We start from the raw sequence: 22,134 nt of genomic DNA on the forward strand, positions 1-22,134 counted from the left end.
TTGTATTTCTGGCATGTAAAAACTCAACCTATCTTAACACATCTGGTTTAATCCTTCATGTCCTGGTTGACTTCACCACTGCAAAATATGGTTGGATTCTGCACAGGGTTCTGTAGTCATTAAACAGATTTTTTTGCCTTCTCACCCCTTCTATTCACACATGTTTTAACACTTTTCAGACTACTGATTGCCATTAATTAACACCATTTGAGATTAATCAAATGGATTGGTGGAGATTAATCACCCACCAGCTTAACTGCATTAATCACCCACCAGTTTAGCAGCAAAGCATTCAACAGATGCTCTAGACCTGACTGAGGTCCAGCCTTGCCATACTGCAACAGGAACCAAAACCAAGGGATGTTTCTCCCACACTGGGGGTTTTCTACATTGCTGCATGGCCAGTGCATGATTGGAAGTGTTGGAGGATGGTCAGCATCACTCCTTTGCACAGTGATGTTTTTTTGGCAGCAGCTGTAGGCTTTGGCACTGAACATCACAAACTGGACACGGGGTATGAATCCCCACCAGGCCCAGTATCCAGAGGGAAGGGAGCTCTCCCCTGGCTCAGCCACAGCACAGGCTGAAAAAGCATCTCACAGAGTACCCAGAAGGCAGAACCCCCCTGAGCTGTGGGGGAAACCGTGCCCATGGCAGCAAGAGGAAACAGCTTCCACACAGAGCCACCGGGACTGTGGCTGGAGGCATGTCCTCAGCAAGGAGCAGGGGGTGCCAAGCAGGGGTGGCAGAAGCAGAGAGCAGCATTATCCAAAATCCATCCTGACCAATAGGTTCTTTCAGCTCCAGGACAGTGCAAAGTACAATCTAGAAATAAGTACTTCAGTCCACAGCAAAGCATTCCTTTTCAGTGTTGCACTTTAAAGTAACCCCCCAACTGTAAAGTCCACATCCCTCCATTTCATTATATAAAATATCTACAGATGGACAGGAGAGAAAGAAAGAAATGCTCAGAAGCGAGAGAATAAACAGGCTTCATTGCAAAGGATGCATTTCTGTCTTCCAAATAATCTCTTTGCTGTCATGTCCCCTTCCCTGGCATTCAGAAAAAATATACATCCCAAACATCTGAGGCCAGTGGGCAGCTTGCAAATATCAATTATAGCACAAAACAAACATGGCAGAGTGCCAAGTCACACAGTGGTGCACAGAGTTTGAACCCTGCTCAAACAAATGAACCTCTTTGTGCAGGAGCTTAACTTGGCCTAGGAAGAGAGAAGCTGGGTCTGACTGGCAGGATCAGTCTTCTCCACGGAAATGGAAAATAAGGCAGTTTTTACAGAAAAATGCTATATCATAATACTCTAAACTCAAACATAAACAGTTTGAGTAAACTTTTTCAAATTTCAACCAAATATAAAACTTTGTTGCTGTGGGGGTCTGGGTCTTTTTCCCAAGCAAAAGCCCTTTTTCTCCACAAGAAACTGTGATTTTCTCTCAAAAATCACCAAGCCAAAACCTTATTTTTTTTTAGTGCATCGACTTTTCCAATTGCAACACAATTTTTCTGGCCAGCCAAAACCGGCCCGTTTCAAATCCTTATTTTAAACACCTGCTTGCACAAAGCCAAACCTATGGGCAGCGAGGACTGCAGCCTGGGGGTCAGGGGAAAATGGGGATGCCGTGGATTTGCTCGGATTTCCCGGGATGCTGGCTACTCACAATCTTTCCGTGTGGCTGCATCGGGGAGCGGCGTGGCGAGGCTGAGGGTGCTGGACACGCTGGCGCTGGCGCTGTCCAGGCTGCTGCCGAGGTGTAGCCGCCTCATGTGCCGCACGACTGCCGTGGCATTGAACGCTTGCTGCAGGAAAAGAGCAGGAAAGAAATCGAGAAGAGAAGAAGTTGGAGGCGGAAGGGTTACTTGTGTTCCTCTCCTGGCTGCTCAGAGTGCCAGAAGGGAATAAGCCTGTTATCTTTCAAGTTTTCCCCGAATTCGAAACTAGAAAGTGCGTTATCAAACCTTTGTTGTCCTAGTGCTCAGCTGGGATGCAGCAGCCTACAAGAAAGTCGTATTTGACAAATCCATCCTTGCCCCAACAAGCATTTCTTCATGTCCCTGCATGGTGCTGACCCCACTCCACCAAAAACCACAGGTGCTTTAGCTACGAGCAGCCCCAGCCCCATTTCTCACACTCTTTATGTTTGGTACTTGTCAAACACCATCCTATATAAAAGGCCCTGCAGGGTCATGTAACCTAAGCCGGGACCAACCATTTTGACCACAATTTTGGGGCACAAAAGCACTGCCCTGCCACAGGGGTGGCCGTATGGCAGAGCTGTGAGTCAGTGTCACCCCTCAGGACAGGTCACTTACTCTCCATTTGCTTTTTGCAAAGTTCTTCCGGATCTGAGCGCTGACCGACTCGTGGATGTTTTTGTTGAGTGCTGTATCTCCAGCGATCCTGAAATGGACAGAGCAGGCACATTTTAAGAGCTCTTTTCCTCCCCTTGAATACTCTTACTTTTCCCCCTCAGCGGAGAGGCTGCTCCCAGGTGTGACTGCACCTGCAGTGACAATGATTTCATTCACAGACAGGCTCAAACTTCCCATGGCTGTCTCTGCTGGCAGCCGTGGTGGAAAATCTGGGGCAATAAAAGCCAGTGTAGATAAGGTTTGTAAGTCTGGCAGCTACAAAGAGGTATGGGCTGATTTTGTTGGTGCTTGGCTGTTTTCTATCACCATTACAGCCCCAGATGAAAACATTCTCCTTTTTTTTTCTTTACATCCAAAGACTTAACATCAACAGGCTAAGACTACTTTTAGCTCAGCTATGCAGAAGCTTCCAGAGGCACTCCAACCTGTCTGATTTCTGTTTGCACTGGAGATTTTCCTGCCACCCTGCAACGTACATAGTCATTCATCATGATTAATGTAGATTTACAGTAAAGCAGAGACATGGACACTCATTGAAGCAGCACAGGCTGCACAAAGAGCTTAAGCTGAGCAATACTTAACCTAAAATAATTGATTGATCTTGCATAGTTTATTTAACAGATAAAGATACGTTCAAATCTTCACTAAACTCTGTTATTTCAAGGGGATTTTATTGATTCATTCACCTCCTCAAGGCATGAGATCTGTTGGAAGAGCAGGCACTGCAGTGAACTGATGTTGGGCCATGTGCTGGGGTAATTAGTGCCATCTAATGTAGGTGATGCAAGGAGGCAAATATTGCCTTGTATGTGATCCTTTCAGAAATAATTTTTTAGCCACAGTGTAGAAAAACAATGTGCATTAGCAATAAAAAATTATAAGAAATTTAATAATCCACCAGGACCAGTGTCTCCGAGTCTGAGGAGCTCCAGCAGGATAATCAGAAGGTCTGGGGGACTCAGGAGTCATCTAGTCCTTCTGCCCACCCCAGCTCTGTCAAAATAATTTTGACAAATATTTGACAAACCACTCTCTAAAGATCTTGGAAAGATGGAGACTCTCAGGCAACCTATTCCAGTGCCTCACTATCTCCTAGAAGACATGGAAAATAGTTTATTCCCTTTGTCTTTGAAGCATCCTTTCACATATTTGAAGACTGTTATCATGACTTCTCTCAGTCTTCTCTTCTCTAGACTAAACAAACTGGTTCTTTCACTGTTTCTTCATAACTCATGTTTTCTAATCCTCTGATCTAGTGAGCTCCTCTGGACTTTCTCCAACTAGTCCACATTTTCCTTTGAGGGTGGCACCCAAACTTTCTCTGTTTTCCAACTAAGGCAGCAGAATGGCAGCATTGCTTTGTGCTTTTAAAAGAAAAAAAACCTCTGCTTACATACCCCAGCCTGCTGCTTCCATTTATGTGTCCTGTGCATTGGAGACACCCCTTTTGCTTTACCCAGATCATTCCAAACTTCTAAGGACATGCTGCTTTTTCTGCCTTCATGTCCTTGGCACATCTAAGTGCTGAGACCAGCCTTCTCCAAATTGCTGCCTGCCTTCCAGCTGCCAACAATCTCCCAGGATCTTCATCAGTGAGATGAGAGGAATGTCTTCCCCTTGGGAGGAAGGACTAAATCCTCATGTTCCAAGAGTGGAGATACACCAATCTCATCCTGCTGCACCTGAGCTCATCTCTGTTGGGTTATTCAAGAGTCCTGGAGCCAGCAGGATTGTGGGCAGGAAGGAGCAGGGCTCACCCAGCTGGGAAGGGCCCTCTCTCACTGCCATGGAGCCTCTGCCTCAAGCAGACAGAAGAACTGGGCAAAGCACAGCTCCCAAATGGCACCTGACTTCTTCTCTTGGGTCCCTGTGCTGTTGATAGAGAAAGGGAGGTGTTTGGCTGAAAACTGGATGATCTTCAGATCTTTGTTTGAAGATGATTCCTTCTGATCACCGTTCCCACCGACAGCAAGGCAAGTTGGATTTCCTGGACTTCCCACTGGGGCCAGGTGACAAAATCTTTGTGAGACACTATCTGGTTTATCATATTCACTGTTCCATCCTCTGTCCTGCACAGTGAATATTGCCAGGCTCAGCACAGACCCTGATGGATCCCAAGCAGTCCACACTCCCAGGTGGGACCTAGCAGAGTTTCCTGGTGGGAGTGTAAACTTCATGACTAGTCAGAGTCACTCCAAAATGTCTTGAGCACTCTGCTCTGTCCAAGAACACCTCCTTGGTGAAGAGAGATGCCCTCAGCACACACCAGCTGGGAGCATTGGCTGTCACACTACAGATCTCAGAAGAAACTACAAACCAAATCAACCCTTCAGTAACTGATCAAAGAGACCAGGACAGAAAATTCACTTGCACTTGCAAAGGACATTTTTCCACCAAAGCTAATGATGCATTTTGCTTTACAAACAAGTTGGTTAACAAACTCTATAAGAACTGATCCTGTTGCCCACCTGTCAAATCTTATTTTGGAAACATAGATAGAACAAGTTCTTGAGGCATGATGCCCTTGCAAGCTCTTCCAGAAGATTGTTCTTGCCAGTTTCCACAAGGATTTGAAAATACATTTTTGTAATATGAAGCTTTTGATTGGGCGTGTAGCTCCAGTAGAGGCTATTTTTTTATTATTATTATTTTTAGTTTAGGGATAATTTTCTGCAATGCTGGTGGTTTCAATAAGAAACTGCTGGTTCCAATAGTTCACAAACTGCCTTCTACCACCCCTAACTCTATGTTCACTATGCAATTCTTGTAATTCCAGGAAAAAAGTCTTGCTATTTGGGTTTTTTTCCAGATAGGCAGAAGAATATTTGTTTACTTCACAAGGGGATGGACAGGCATCCTATGAAGCCCTCAGATGCTACAGCAGTGGAACCATCTTACATCTTAGGTCTTTTCAGCAACATTAGCACCTTGCAGATGATAGTTTCTAATCAGAGCAAAATAACAGCACTGCTGGGGCTAATTTAGTGCAGCAGGAGCTGTTCAAACACGTGCTGGTATGTTGAATGGTGTGGCTCAGAATGTAGCCTCAGCTGCCAAAGCTGGGAGTGGGATTGTTCTCCAAGACGCCTTTGAAGAACTACCCTGTTAATCCTGGGATGCTGTAACATGAGCACTGTGCTTTCAGACTGTATTTTGCACTTGGAGGGTTTTGTAACTTTTATGAAATACTCGTGGAATTATAGTGTTTATAGTATAGTTTTACTTCTAGGAAAACAAGAGCAATGTTATCATCCCTTTGCTGTTGGTGCTTTGCTGGAGATGTGGGGGTTTCAGGACACGAAGAGGTGGAGGTGAGCAGGGAGAAGTCACATGTTTTGTATCTCAGCTGGTAGATATGAAAAATGAGATATGCTTTGGGCACACAGATCTACTCTGTGGTGGCTATCATGAGCATCCTCACATCTATATCATAAACATATATATCTATATCTATAAACATATTTAATCATGAACTTTAGTTTCCTTATTGAGAAGAAAAAGAATGAAATTAATAGATACTGGTTTTAGTGCATTTATAATTTCCCTTCCACATTTCCTTAACTCTCCAAGTCCACAGGCTATAAACCATTTCATTTTTCCTTTTAGGACAAAAATATCTTAGTATTTTTCTTTTTTTCTTTTTTTCTCCCTCCCTCTCTAGCACAACATATACTTTGCCTCTAGAAATCAGCTCAATTTTCACTGAGAAACTGCTATCAACTTAAGCTAATCAGACTGATGGTTATCTAGTCTTGAACAATAGTTTCTGGCTTTGCAGTTAACTTTGAAATTAACTATGTCAGCTCTGAAGTTTTTTTTTTTTCACCAACTGTTCTACTTGGCCCAATAAAAGACATTGCTTCTACCTACCACACACATACACAAAAATAAAATTAAACAAATCAGAATAGTGCATCATCTGTTATCCTGCTGAGCATCACCCAGAACCAAGCAAGGACTGATTAGTCTAAGTGAGACCTGGATTTTCTATCAGCATTCCCATTTTTGCAGCAGCTGAAAGCAGCTGCATCCTAACAATGCTTTGGGGAACTTCATGTTGAAGCTGGTTTTACATCCAGTTGTAGATATATAACTGTCTCAATGCACAGAATTGGATACCAAGAGACCAAGACTGATGGCTCCCCATCCCAAACACATCCACTGAATCTAAGAAGGGTATTTCTCATTAATAACCATAACAAAAATCTAATCCTGCACATGAGAGGAATCTAATCTAATGATCAGATATTATTTCATAGTATTTAATTTATTTTAGCTCTCTAGCTGACTTCAAACTTATCACACCAATTTATCTGGCCATACCACTTCTAAGCTTTGAGAGGAACCTCCAACAAAGACAAAACCAGCAAATTTCCTTTTGGACAGTTCTTCATTAGCATGCTACAAGCAAATGTCTCTCTCATCCTCCCTGCCCACAACTACAGGCAGAGCCTTTCATCTACCACTATTTTCTGAACCTTCCTTCTTAAGGCAGCCAACTCAAATGCTGTGCTGGCCAAAAAGTGCTTGGAAATACTTCTGAGTATGATGACAGGAAACATGGAGTTAGCTGTAATGGATAACGCTGAGGGATCATAACTCTTCTATATGTACGCACAAAAACACACATCCATGCATGTATATAAATACACACACACACTGTATCAGTGATGTTCCAAAATAAATAGAGTGTGGGGATGAACTCGATAAGAGTTTGATTTAATGTTGTAAACATCAGCAATTCCCTTCAGGAAGGCCTTTTCACACTTCAAACAATATTGTCTGAGAACTGAGCTCTTTGTAAACCATGTCCTTTCCCTGGGTGGAAATTATTATCTGGCTTGTGCTCTCTGGCACATAATAAACACTTGGGGTCATGGTCACAATTTGCAGAGGCTCAGTCCTTGCCAGAGCTTTGTGATTCCTTGGTGTAGGCGTGGCTGGATGTTGGCATATCCCAAGGATCCTCTCTCCCTTTGCACAAGCAGTGGGGAAAGGCCAGGACCACACTCTGACCTGCAGACACTGGAGTCTAACTGGTGCCACAAGCTCCTTCTCCCTTCTACAGTCTATGTATTTACAATCTCTATATGGAGATAATTAATCCATCATCCTTTAATTTAGATGCCCCAAATTGCCTTTGATGCCGTAAGTGTGTTCAGCGCACAGCTTTAAATCCCATTTTAAGTTCACTTGGTTAATGCATGACAGAGTAAATAAATTCATGGCAGCCCTTCTAACTTCTGTATTAGCTTCCTAACTGCTGGACTTTGTCCTTACCCTCTGAGCATTGTTTTCTTTCCCTCCCTGGAGGCTGAATTTGGCTCTGCAGGTCTTAGTTTGACCTGATGGGGAGCACACTTCGATAATCCTTGTAGGTCCCTTCCACCTCAGGATATTCTATGTTTCTGTGAGTCTACAGCAGGAATAAACAGGTCCTCAGGTTTCTGCAGCTCCCCCCTAACCACTGCAGACTGAGCCACTGCCCTAAACAGGATGTGGGCTCTGACATGGCAATATATTTAATAAACTTAATTGCTGTCTTTAATATGAGCTAGGGAAACATTAAAATGTATCAAGCTGCAACAAAATCACCCCATTCTTTTGTTACCTTCATTTTCCATGTCCTTTTTGAAAAGTCACAGTGGGAAAAGCTAAGCAGAACATAGCACCTTTGCAACACCCCATAAACAGTGCAAACCTCACTGAAAGATACATTATAAAACAAATAACTTTTCCAGTGGAAAGCATAAGTCACCTGTATTTTAAACTGGAGAAATCTGTATAAATGGACACGCAGGGGTGGAGTCATTATACCAACAAGTCTCACATTTTGTACTGTTTCTGCTATCATACTTCACTGCAACTATTAGCCTCCTTTTCTGCCAGCTCTGAGTTTAACATACCATCCCCCTACCAAGGCCATTTGATTATAAATAGCAAGACATCACGTAAATGCAGGCATGTGGTGAGCAGATACACTGCAGAAAAGTGGGCCATTGGGAAGAAGTATTGACTTTTTTTAGGGTCTGATCCTGTGCAAACATTTAGTCACGCGGATAGCTGTCTGTTCTGGAGTAGTTTCCCAAAATTCAAAGATATTATTAACCTTAAAGGCACAAATGTAATATCTTGCAAGATCCAGTTCCTGCAAGCCCTGTTTGGAAGGTTTTAATGAAAACACAGTGATTAAAATAAAAAGCGTGTTTTAGAATCAGTTTGTTCTTCACAAATACTACATATTGAAACAACAAAATCTCATGGCCAGGTAGCCATGTCATGCCCAGTCAACTACTTTTAGCACAATCAGATTATAAAAAATGTGCTAATTATTCATGATTCGATAGATTTCTTCCTAATTTGTGAGGATCTCAATGATCTGATACTGTGTAGGAAGACTTCACAGGAGGAAGACAAAGGTAAAGCTGGAAAATGTTACTACATAGAGCCACCTCACCATATATATGTTCATTATCTACCATTTGCACAGCAATAGTGACCCAGGGAGGCCTGTGTTCTGCTGGTCAAACAAGGAGACAAACCCCAACTCCCACTGAAGTCTGGCAAAACTCCCATTAGCCTCAGTGGAATTAGGATTTCACTTCTTGAGAGCTCTAGGGTTCAAAGATGCTTCTCCAGTTATGTTGCTTGTGCAGACAAGAAAAAATACCTTTTATGAGATGCCATCAAGGGCTGCTTGCAGTGCAAGCACTCTGCAAAAGCATATAATTTATGGGACCACTTCAGCCTGCTCTGATCATCTCTTCCCACTAAGCCAACATCTTTAGGTACCTCTGTCCTTCTGATAACACACAAAGATGCTCTCTTGGCACCATGGAAGGTGATGTAGCCAGGGGGAATGTGTGCTGAGAAATCCATGCTCGTCTGAAAAGGGGGTGTGGGATGATACAAAAGCTGTGGTAGCCTCTCTCTGCTGGCTGCATATGTGTACCCCTGTCTCCAGCTGCTGCAACACTGAATGCAACCATGAGAGAGAGGAACTCAGGCCTGCAGCTGCTGGAAACTTAAATACACCCGGGTTGAGAGAAGGACACAGCTGACCACTGACACAAAGCACAGAACTCTCTTCTTCCTCCACTGAAAAAGCTTTCCCTCCCTTCGAGGAGAAGGAAAGGATGTCACTGCCACAGATGTAATGGCAAGAATGAGAAAAGAAACAGTAAAACCCTCACTATTTCCTGACATAAGGAATCTGGGTGGAAAATGCTCCTTGAGCAATGCTTTGGCAAAAGGAGATCCTATCACTAACTCCAAAATAACATCTGGGTGAGCAGCCATGATTACCCAAAAAGTCATTTATCACTACAGGATCCAAACCCTCCAAAACAAATCACTGCACAGCTCTGCAGAGAGGTCCATAACTGCGGTGCCCATGTTACAGGAAGCTCTTCAGAGCAAGGGGGAATGAGACATGGAGCGTTGTTCATGAGCACACTGGGGAGGACAGGGGCAGGTCTGGAGCCATAGCTTTGGAAACCTCCATGCTTTTGCTTTTTGTCCTGTAATCCCCTGGCATGTGTTGTTGCTGTGTCAAAGGGAGGCGGATTCAGGGCGTGGAGTGCCAACATGGTGAATATTTTCGGCCTCCCTTCTGCTGTGCCATTTGCATGTCTGACATTTCAAAGGCTGACCCTGAGATGTGCTGGGAGCTGTGTCAGAACCTGAAGTCTTGAAAATGAACCACTGGATGGCAAAGTCAGCCTGGCAGAAAAGACCCCCCTGCCACAGAAACAGGGAAAAACCTTTTTTGGGGGGGATGTTTTTAAGTGGAAAATTAGATTCTGTGGAAAATAGTACGAATTATGTAGCAGTCTGTGAGTTTCCATTGGCCCTTGGCCATGACATTCAAAAGAAAAAAACAAAACCGCACAAAAAAAGGAATGAAAACCCTTTTTATCATTTTGTTCCTTTCAGAGGGCCCAGAAGCTGTGTGTATTACAAGTGCCACGTTTCTTTGTTGCACTCCAGCCACCAACACAGATGTAGCAGGGCCAGAAGCTGGATGCTTACATTTTGTGTATCTTGGATGTAAGGCTTTGGAAAATCTGTCTCTGAGTTGTACAAATGGTCACCTCACTCCCTGCTGGGAGTTGCATTCTCATTGTTTATTCTTTATTCCTAATACTGACTTGTTTAATTTCCTGAGGCTCAGGTCAGTATAATTTAGAACCAGTTTTGGATTTTCTTTTCATCTCTCAAAAGTGGGATTTCATGTCTCAAATTTCCTTTTTGTCACACAGACAATGCAAAAGGAAGTGGCATTTGGGGCAATTGTGATAGTATAAAAACAGAGTGTAATGCACACCTGGGGTGAAAATATCATGCCATTAACTCTTTTCTGTTGCAGCTATTATAACATCAAAAATAATGCTTCACCTTGCTTATATAATGTCCCCTACCCTAAAAGAGTTAGATCCAGAGCCCATGTGTGGGTGCAGCTGGTAGTGTGGGCTGATGCTCTCAGTCACTCAGGGCTGGTCAAAAGTACATGAGTCACCCTTGTCCCAGCTACACAAACCTTGGGTAATGCTGATGAAGTCACTCATATGCAAAGGCATCGTTCAACTCAAAGCACTTTAATCATTTTGGCACATCCCACTGCTGCACTACAGTCAACATACATAACTCAGCATTTTACTAATCCTTACACAGGTTGGTGCATGAGATTAAAGTCCATTGCAGTTTTCCAGGAAAATCTGGAGGACAAAGGCAGGGATTAAAAGCACAGAGTTACGTAGTAGAGGTTGGTACAATATGTGACAGAAAAATAATTTCCATGCAGGAATGTAAAAAAGTGCTCTGTGTCCTGAGGGTTTCTCAGAGCACTGAGTGCTGCTTACCAAGGGTGCCGTGCTGCTTGCTCACAGGTGTATCTTTTATTAGGGTCCTTCTCCATCAAATTCCGAATGAAGTCTTTAGCTGCAAAAAAAAAAGGAGAAAATTATTGAAAGCAATAGAGTTGATGCCATATTCAACAGCCCTTGATCAGGCTACCAATTGCCATCTGGCCACACCACAAGAAAACAGCCCTGGGTCATTTATTAGTATAGAACCGAAGTGACTTAGGACCAAATCCAACCTATTTAGTGTACCAGATAAAAGCTGAAGGCATCTACTCCTGCAGGTATATTTAGGAGTGGGATGGATAATTCAGAGTCAGCAGAGTACAACTCTACCAGCTCTAGGGTCTCTGGTCAGCTGCATCATCTTAGTGGTCTGAATGTGGCCACATGCACAGGATGTGCTGGTCAGCTGAGTGGAGAGGGAGGAGGTGAGATGCCACAGTAAGAGGAGCTTCACATTGCTCATTCCAAGCAGTCACACACATGAACAGCTGTGAGGACATGTTGCCTGTTCAAGAGGAATTCAGCAAGGAAAATGGACTCCCTGGAGCAGGATGCAGTGTATTTTTAATCGACATTATAATGGAAGGAACGGAGATTGCAGCGTGGCGTGCATCCAGGAGTTTCAGGACAGTGTAGCTGAAGGAGCCACAGCAAAGCCAAATATGGCAGGAAAATCTGTGTGCTGATTTAGGTGATGGACTTTCCCCCACAAGGCAGAAGGGTCTGCCAGCAGACCTTCATATTTTCCTCTGAAAATCCTTATTAGTTTAAAAAAACTTCTCATCACATATATTTTTGAGCAATCCATCATAATGATATCTGGACTGCAGATGTAAGCAGCATAAAATGTTGCTCTGTGTGGAGATAAGAGAATATATAATCATCTTTGTAATAAAAACACTCAGTTTTTATCTCCCCTGCCTCAATCAGTAGCACTAATAAATCAGAAAACTGTATTTATAGAGATACTTTTATGTGATGGAATATTCCTAGAATTCATTCCTTCTTCTGCATGAATTTGCAGATATTTCCCTGGGTTGGACAGAGCAAGGACACTGGGCTTGGGTGACCTCTTGGAGACTAAACAGTGTGTCAGGGACACATGTAGGTGCAGGGCTGAATGTCCCCTGCTGTCACCCCTAGACATGGACCCACGCTGGAGCCAGAAGCCCTTAGGAACATCTGCCTGTAACACATTTGGGGTATCTGCCCCTCTGCCAGGCAGACTGGAGCAGGGACAGGTGGGTACTGTGGGCTGAATGTCTCCTGCTCTGGGTGGGGAACATCCACACACATGGACAGTCCTTCCAGTTTCTGGATCTGCTTACCCGCCTCATTTGAAAGCCATTAATTTCTTGCTTTTTTGCTGCACTGACTGAGGATTTGCTTTGGAGCTGCAGTGAAGTGTCAGCAACAGAGCCAAATTAGTTTGCCACCTTATTATTAATAACACATTAACAATATGCTTTTCATTGGGACACAATGAAAAAATTAAGCTGCTTTTTCTTCTTGGGACAGTCTTCTGCCATTTTTATCTGCTGTTTGAGCTATGTTTTAGTGCTTTTTGTGTGACTGACAGACCTAATTTGTCTCCTGCAGAAACAAACTCCCATGACTATCTGAGCCAAAAGAAATGCACATTCCCACTGGTGTTCAGTTAAAAGGACCTCTGCACATGATGGAGGGTGCATTTTCATGCCCAGAGGGGGATGCATGCAATAGGCACAGATGCATGCATGGCTGTTGCAATTTAAAGAGCAGTAGCTACTTACCAGACTCAGAGATGTCATCCCAGTATGGAGAGTCAAACTCATACTCTGCCTTAAGGATCTGCTCAAAGAGTTTGGAGTCGTTTTCATCATAGAAAGGGGGATATCCACAGAGCCTGATGGAGAACAAGAAAAGAGAGAGGTGACCACTGGACCCATCTCTGTCCAGAAGGTAAGAAGGAGGGAGGGAGAAGGAGGAGAAACTCTCACTTAAGCCTTGCCTCAGTAAGTTTTCAAGCAGGCAAGTGCTACCATGAGAGAAGTTTCTTCGGGGGCATGTAAAGCCACTTCTGTTTGGCACTGCCCTGGACAAAGTGGAATTCTGCCTGGAAGCATGGTGCTGTTGACCCCATGCTGACTCATGCAGATATCCTGGCCTCTCTCTGCATGCTTTTGAGTGTTTATCCAGAGGAATAGTTTTATTACACAGACATGACCCCTGCCATCCTCTCCTGTACAAGTGCTAAGAGGAGATTTCATGAGCTAAACCCTACATCCAGAGAGCATCAGTCCCTCCAATCCCTCAGCACATCCAGAAGACCTGGTGCAAAGCAGGACAAGGAGCCCTGCAGAGCTTTCAGGCAGAGAGCATAATGCATCTGCAGGATGTGCTGGGCTCTGTGTCCCCAGGCACAGTGAGGAGGATGCCCAGGAGCCCATGCACCTCTGCAGCAGAGCTTGCACGGGCTGCACATGGATCTGCTGCTGCTGCAGACGCAGGGAGAGCCTCTCCCTTTCTCACTCCTGCAAGTGATTTTGCTGACCACATCCAATTGCCTGCCTTGCCTGAGGCTAACAACAGTCCTGTCCTGGTTTTCAGTGTTTATAATCAGACTTCTCAGAAAACCCAGCCCCAGGACAAGCAGGACATTGAACATTATTTGCCTAGTTTGAGCTAATACATTCAGGGTGCACCCTCCCAGTGCTGCAGAGCAGGACATCCACGATACTGAGGCAGGGCTGGATGTGGGAAAGCACATCTAGCACTGCATTAAGCAAGTGCAGTATAAAACTCGTGTGTCAGAGATCCCTCACACCCAGCTGGTGCTGCAGGCAGTATTCTGTCCCATTCTGCACAGACATGCCAGCAGAGACAACCCTTCTTCAAGTTTTAACACCAATGTTGCTAAGTGCCACATTTACCTCTGAGGCTGGCCCAAGGTTTTAGCAAACCCATCCTGCTCACAGCTAAACAGCCCTTCCTGCCTCTGTGTAGAGATGATACATTTTTTTTCCTCTTATCACTGATCTGTGGTCTAAATCATTCTTTCACATACTATGCTAGTAGAAAAATGATGTTTTTCCTACAGTTTTTTTTAAACTCTGAATCAATCAACCTCAATACAGCATTTAATTGGAGAGAGCCAGCCATTACAAACAGACTGTAGATGTAGCTCAGAAACAGCAGCAGAGCAAGGGGGGGGGAAACTGCAAGAAATGAAATACTTGAGTTATTTATAACCCAAAGCCAGCCGGCTGCCCTGGAGGTTATTTGAACCAACTCAACACTTGAGGGTGAAAGGAGCAATGTTTTTGCTAGCTCTGAAGAGCCAGTGTGCTTGATAAATAATTTAAATATTGAGATGTTGATCTGCATCACAACCACACTGACCCAGGAGAACTCTACTGAAATTTGCAGCATGATAATGAACCAGCTGTGGTTCAGCTGGACCAGAAATCTCTCTCTTTATCTCAGAGAGCAGATGAGCCAGTCCTCATTTGTGTCCCACTGGCTGACTGCTGTTATCAAACCAGTAAGATAACCTCATGCCAGACAAGCCTGTATGTCCAGAGCAGGACTGTGCACCTACTTGATGGGCACGTGCTTGTGCGTGGGGCTGGGTGCTCCTGTTGGAAACCCTGTGTGCACGTGGTGTATGAGAAGGGTCCCTAAAAATGCTGAATTTAAGCAAATGCCAAAAAACCACTATGTACACGGACAACAGAGGAAAACATCTGGTAGCTTAATGAAGAGACTGGATCCACAATCAGTGTCCAGCTCTACTGGTATCTGTGAAGAGCTTATAAATTACTTCTTTTAGTGTAATAATTGTCAGTGCTCACATCCCACAGTCTTGGGGTGGGATGCACATGAACTGATTTTCTCCTTCCTCCTCTTTTGTCACAACCCTCAAGACTTTGGGTGCTTTACTGAGGGGAAATGATGGAGCTGACAACACCGGCACTGCAACTGGTGGGATGAGCACTGGGGTAGAGATGCCCAGGTTGGAGAAAAAGAAAAAAGAAAAAAAAGGAGAAAGAAGAAACAAGAAAAAAAAAAAGAAAAAAGAAGAAAAGAAAAAGAGAAAAAGAGAAAAATAAGAAAGGAAAAAGAAAAAAGAAAAAAGAAAAAAGAAAAAAGAAAAAAGAAAACAGAAAAAAGAAAAAAGAAAAAAGAAAAAAGAAAAAAGAAAAAAAAAGAAAAAAGAAAAAAGAAGGAAGAAAAAAGAAGAAAGAAGAAAAAAGAAAAAAGAAGAAAAAAGGGAAAAGGAAAAAAAGAAAAGAACCCCCCCCCCCCCAAAAAACCAAACACTTGAAGCCATTGCTTTGTCCCCTCCTCCCTGTGAGACTCAGGGGGCTGCATTTAAGAAGCCTGACAGCCCTTCATTAATTTCTTGCCTTCCTCAGCACTTTCCTTAGACAAACCCAAAGTGCTCCAATAAAGCATTTTAAGGCGAGCAGACAGTGCTGTGCATGCTGAGGCACTGGCAGGCTGCTCTGGAGAGAGAAATAACTCTCTTCAAATGTGCACTGTACTAATTACCTTGGCAAAGGTACAAGAGCACAAGTTGGGACTGCTGTGATTTATACACCCTTGTGGCAGCAAAAGGTAGGAGCAAACTGCTAAGCAGCACAGAGCTGGAGGGCAACAACCCTGCAAGGGGGGAGCACAGAGACATGAGTCTCAGCAAGAACCCCAGCCTCTCCAGAGCCTTTCAGTCCAGCTCCTCTGCATGGCTGGAGTATCTGCACGTCTGGGGGATCAGCCTCTGCGTCCAGGAGGTCACTGCAGCCCCTGTTGATGCACGAGGAGAGACAGGGTGATGCAGGGGGGTACCAGAATTGCCAGGAGCTGGGCACAGGGCAGAAAACAGCCTCTTTTGGCACAGCTTTTCCCTTGCTAAGAAGAGGTTGAGAAGTGCTAGTTGATACTACAGGTCATGGGTGGGGAGATCCCCCCAAATCAGCCCTTGCCTGAGAGCACAGTGAGCCCAGGGCAAGGGCTGATCCTGGCTTGGCCAAGGATGGGATAAACATCCTACAAAGGGGGATGCAAGGATGTTCCTCTGGGAGGCAAATCAATGAGGACCTACACCAGAAAGCAGGTGAGAAGGGAGCAAGCTCTGTAGGTCAGAAGAGGTGGCATGTGGGAGGGGAACATTCGGGCACCCTGGCACAGGGATGAGAGCCAAAATATAGGTATTTTATGTACAGCCTTGCAGTCCTCTCCCTTAAAAACAGAGCTTAGGAAGACATGGAAGTTTTAATGTTACTTAAGGTTTAACATTATTGGCTTTGCAGAGGGGATGGGAAAGCCCCAGCAAATCAGCCTATCTTGCAATTTATGGCTGGAGGAAATCTTGCTGGACTTCCAGCAACTGGGCCACTTTCCAAAGTCCATAATGAGTTTTTTGGTTAATTCTTACAAAATCAACATCCCACCAACTTAATTTCCATCTGCTAGGACATTTCTGTGTGAATAAAATGACCTCACTATCAGAGGTTCTGCTGCTTTTCTTCAGATATGCAGAAATACAAAAATAACCCCTCTGTCTTCGATGTGAAAAAATCCTGCACTGTCCTGGGGGAGTTTCAGGCAACTATTAGTTGTCATCATTTCCTTGCAGTTTCACCAAATAAAAGGTTTTCAGAATTATTTAGCAACCTTATCACATAAGCAACAGATTTTCCCCTAAACTCCTATTCCCAGTCTTGCCTTAAAAATAATGGGATGCAGATAAGAAAAACACAGGTGGATGTACAAGAGAAAGATATTGCCAGAAGCCATTTCTAAAAGTGATCCTGAGAGCACAAGAGGAATAGCAGGAACATTTTGCCTTCACCAGGCAGAGAAAGCAAACCCCTGCAAGATCCCATTACATATTGGGGGGATACTAAAGGCTAAATAACTCATTCACATGGTCAGTGTCCAGTCTGTAACACAAGAGGCCCCAGGGTTAGTTTTACAATTTTACAGTTAGATCAAAACAAAGAATTTAGTAGCTGCTCAAAGACCTGAGATGTATGGTGTGGGAAGTCATCCAAGTGCTATTTATAGGGATAAAGACATGTATTTCTTCTGTATATTTTGGGAACAGTCCCTCATATTGGCTGACACTGGTGTCCCCACAAAGCTGTGGACAAGGACATATCAGCATAGGGAATCACGGACAAATTAAGAAGCAAGCAACAAGGAATGATCATCTGGGGCTGTTTTCCCAAAGTTAGCTCAGTTTTCCTGAGCAACCCAAAATGCCTTATCCTCTGCCACCACTGTTTCTCCTTCCAGTGCTGAACAAGTAAGTTATTCCTCACTTTTTTGCTTAGGCTTGTGTGTGATGCAAAGCAGGAAAGATGACTGACCACTTTTTCCCAATGGATGACTCCTAGGGTGATGGTGGAAACTTCTTTTGGCATAATATACTTTGCACTGTCCCTGGTTAATACTTCCATACAAACATCACTGATGATTCATGCACATCTACTTGAAAATCAAAAGCAGCTCAGCAGCAAAGTGTGAAAGTATGATCCAAGATTTATCTCCAGATAGGCAATTGTTCATAAACAATAACAAACCAGTAACTCACTGTCCCAACAGTGAATGGAAACAGAAGAAAATTCAAGGCAAAATGTGTTTGACCTATTGCAGAAGGCTATGAATAACCATGGGCTGAGGATGAGCATTCCGTGCCCCCAGGTTATTTTCCAGCTTCAAAACATGATTTTCTATTTTTTTGCATAAATTAACTTAATCTTCTCTAGATAAGGTATGCATGTGATCAGTATTTTAGTTCCCCAAGCTTTTATAATCCCTTATCTGACCCAGAAAGGCCCCAGATCCAGCTGCTGGGAATCCAGTGAAGTCTCTTCCTCTTCTTATGCTCTATATTTTAAAGCTGGACACATTATCAAAACTACCTTGTGATAAGTGGAAGGCTGAGCTCAACAGTGAGGCTGTTTCAAATTGAGAAATACTGCAACTGGAATAACAGGAAATTTCAGGCTCTAAAATTAGTTTTTGTGAATAATGACTTCTCATGCAAAACAGGTTTTGATAAAAACTCCACTGGTGGGGCCTCTGCAATCTGGCTGTCATTAAGGAGAAGCATTACAGACTGGCACTGAAACAGAAGTGTTCTTTCCCAAGACATCCTTGCATATCACGGAAACAAATACTTCTCTACAGCATTGGTGCCACAGAAACAGTTTGTTCTTCCAGTGTCATAAACTGAGGGCTCTCAAGTGAGACTGAGCTTGGGTCTGGAGGCACTCAAACCACTTGCAGTAATATTAGCTCAAAGCATCTTTAATTTATGCCTGACTTCTGTGCTGGTTTCCTTTGAGTTTCCATCTTCTTAAATGACAACAGTCTGTCCGGAGTGGCAGTGAGGATCTGTGGGAGAGGTGAGGAGATGAAGCAGGATGTTGTGCTTGGATTGCCATATGCAAAAATGCATCTCCAGCTGGTTTAGGCATGTGCAAGTAGCTCCAGCTGTGCTGATTGTGGAGCTGGAAATGGCATATCTGAATGGGTGCAGCGACATATTGGAGCTAGTATCTCCTGCTCAGGGCAGGTTTAACTCCCAGCATTCCACCAGGTCATTGTGCTGCTGGTCCTTGTGGCATCTCAGTGCCATGTCACACTGGGAGCCCCTGCTGGCACTGCTGCCTCTGGTGGTATAGCACTGCTGAGGCCACAAACCTCCGTGCTAAACCCATGCCCATCACCGGCAGTATCAGACATCCCACCAGGGATAATTCCCTGCAGCTTAGGGAAGGACCCTCCTCCTCCTCCCTCTCTTTTTACTGTATTCCAGACATTCACTTTCTTAAGACATCTGCAACTTCTGGCTATTCCTGGAAGCAAGGATGACATCCAGACCAAGACTAGGACACGTGAGACGTGGGCTGGGTTTCTAAGATCACATTGCACTCAGCAGAGATGGAGTCAAGGGAGGCTGGAGAGTGATGTAAATGTACCACAAAGCAGATGAATCCACGCTGTGGAAGCAGGGCTCTGAGCAGGGAGCAGGGTGTGACCCAGTCACCTCAGCACGAGCATCTGGTGCTGTTTGACATGGTCCACAGTCTTGGGCTTGGATCCAGCTGCCTCTCCAGATGGAAGGTCTCTGCAATGTGTGACATTTTCCAAATCCATGTGGCTGCCCTGGACCCCCCAGCATGGCACTAAATGTGCAAGTTTAGGCAACTGAACAGCCCACCCTGGTGAAATGGCTGCTTGCATCCACGCAGGCTGGGTTGAGGTGCCCAGTGATCTGAAGTGCACAGGGCCCCTGATGCCATGGGCTGTGGGGGCTAACCACAGGGAGCCCAGGAGTGCTGCTGACTGCTACAGGAGCTGAAGGATGTGGCTTACACATTGAAAGAGCTGGTTTGGTCTCAGACCCAATCCCACCCAAGCTGTAACAATCTGGCAAAGACATTAAGAGGCTCCTTTTACAGCAATGCATTATTGCCACTTATTTGGGCTGTACAAAATACAAATCAAGACCTTATTACCTGAAGCACAGAAACCCTGAAAAGGTTTCCTTGTCCTGCAAACAGGAATTCATAGAGACTCATTCTTACTGAGATGATTTAAGCCTTCTGGTCTGGGAATTCCCTGTATAGCGAATAGGGAATTTAAATTTGAGGAGTGTGCATGCCTTGCTCGACAAGCTGAGCACATGCTGATTTGGAAAACAGAGCAGGAAACAGAGCTGAACCTTGCAGAAAGAGCAGCCTTGCTTAGGAAGGGGGAAAGATTATGGAGGAGATTAAAATCTTCCACCTGTTGAAGAAGTGTTCATAAAATGGGTGTGGAGGACACATTGCTTAGCACTGTCTCACCCCTATTCCCCAACAAGACCCATGAAAGCAACAAGTGAAATAAGACCACAGGTCTGCCAGCACAAAAGACCTTTGATGCATGAGCCATTGACACATGGGACTGACAACCCGGAGGAAAGCGGAGCCAGGTTTATCTCCAGGCAGCCACATGCAACAGTTCACAGCCCTCCCATGGGCTGACAGATGGACACATATTTTCATGGTGGATATTTGGCAATAAACTGAACCCATGCAGCAGCTGAGCCTGGATGTGAGGCAGAGTAGTGCTATCTCCCACCTGCATCCTCCTTTTCCCACTCTCTGAAACTGGTACTCTGCTGAGTCCTAAAAGAGCATCAGAAAAGACTCCAGCTGTGTCCTGCCATGGCTGGCAAGGACTAACAATGTCAAAAATCCCAACCCTTAGGACTTCCATGAGCAAATTTGCTTGTGAAAAAAGGTAACTGAGTCAGCACACACCATCCTCATCTAAATGAGCACTAAGGAATGGTTTGCAAAGCAGCTTTCAAGGTATTTTGGCATGTCTGTGCTCTTCCTCACTGCTGTAGTAGGTCCCAGTGGGCTTTGAACCAAAGTCAGAATCAGCACTGTTGATTTTTGCTTTGTTTAGCAAAAGCTTTTTGCATCCAGCTATTGATGGCTGCTCCAAGAGAAATCCATTCCCATGTAAGTTTTGTACTCAACAAGTTTTCAAAATAGACAGTCATAAAACGAATGTTTTCAGGAGGATTTTGGTTTAAATAAATAAACAAATACACATGCAATAAACAAAGCTGCTTTCCTATACTATTTAATATAAAACCTTCCTGTTTCGGGTAGCATATAAATTATGCAAATGTAAAGAATGAACATTGCACAGAGTGGATAGCACAGCAATGAGGTATGTCCTGGCAAAAATAGTTCTACAGCACCATCAAAAAGTTATTCATGTTGACAAGCCATGAAATGTCTGCATAAGGAAAAAGGGAACAAAGTAGGAATGCTTTAATGCTGTGCCTCATTGGAGCTGCTTTTTCCTTCAGTCTTGCATAACAGTTGTGACAGTTGTGTAAAAGGGAAAAGTAAAAAAAAATAAAGCAGTGGTAATGCTGTCAGGAAAAGACATTTGTTTCTGTGGCAGCTCAGTGGACACAGCCAGATTTGTTTCTTCTCAAAGCCAATCTGAGCAGGGGACAACAATAACTTCAATAATGTCACAACCAGACAAGCCCCCATTACTGCACACACTATAGTTCTGGTGGGACCAAGGGTTTTGACAATTGAAGGGTACTAGTCCATTTCCTACCACTTTTGCTCAAATTTCAGCCTTTATGCAACTGGGAGGTGTCCAGGGTACATGCTGCCCTGTGTCACAAGTGTCAGGGATTTGTTATTTTGTGCCAGGCTAAGCAGGTAACTCCATGGTGGGACAGCAAGCTGCAGGTCCCAAAGGTGCCAGCACTGGAAACTCAGGAGGTACTCACAGGATGTAGGCAATGACCCCGATGGACCAGCAGTCCACAGCTTTGCTGTAGGGCTTCTGAGCCAGCACTTCAGGAGCTGAAAATAAAAAAAAAAAACCAAAAAAAACAAGCACATGTTATAAGACCAGACATTTGAATATGGTCAAAAGGTAGGACTCTGAAACCTGAAGATCCCCAATACCTTGTTTTGCTCTCTAAGTACAGCCCTTGTGCTTGCAAAGGTGTCCTGAGGTTTTTGAAGGTCATATTCTCACAAGAAAGGATGACTCCAAAAGTAGAGCAAATTCACAATTTTTTTTTGTCTCCAGGCACAGAAAACAAAACAAAGCACAGAAAAATGCATGAGAGGCAGAGGGCCATCACCTCCCTGTTTAGGAGGAAAATGAGGCCAGGCTTTGCACGGGTGCAGAGATGCAGATTCTCCCTGACAGCATCGCAGCTCCGCGCTGCCAGAGAAGGGAGTTCCAGAGGCAGCTCAGAAAGGGCAGCGAGTCAGGGAGGAGATAAGCTACATCTGCAGGAGAGGAAGGAGAGCAGCCACCACTTCTTCCAGCAGCTGCCTTCTAAAGCCT

General features: G+C 44.3%; 1 protein-coding gene across 3 annotated transcripts in view; it reads right to left on the bottom strand.

Moving 5' to 3' along the window:
* The window catches only part of CAMK1D (calcium/calmodulin dependent protein kinase ID), a 208,240-nt gene that overhangs the window by 9,344 nt on the left and 176,762 nt on the right, over positions 1-22,134 (bottom strand). For all 3 annotated transcript variants that reach the window (XM_053977898.1, XM_053977897.1, XM_053977896.1), the window contains exons 6-10: positions 21,563-21,638; positions 13,032-13,144; positions 11,254-11,332; positions 2,333-2,420; positions 1,681-1,819 (exon numbers count right to left, since the gene is read on the bottom strand). In XM_053977898.1, the coding sequence (XP_053833873.1) occupies positions 1,681-1,819; positions 2,333-2,420; positions 11,254-11,332; positions 13,032-13,144; positions 21,563-21,638 (495 nt within the window). The remainder of the gene's footprint in view (positions 1-1,680; positions 1,820-2,332; positions 2,421-11,253; positions 11,333-13,031; positions 13,145-21,562; positions 21,639-22,134) is intronic.

The sequence above is a fragment of the Vidua macroura genome, chromosome 5 (genome assembly GCF_024509145.1).
Source record: "Vidua macroura isolate BioBank_ID:100142 chromosome 5, ASM2450914v1, whole genome shotgun sequence".
Taxonomy (NCBI): domain Eukaryota; kingdom Metazoa; phylum Chordata; class Aves; order Passeriformes; family Viduidae; genus Vidua; species Vidua macroura.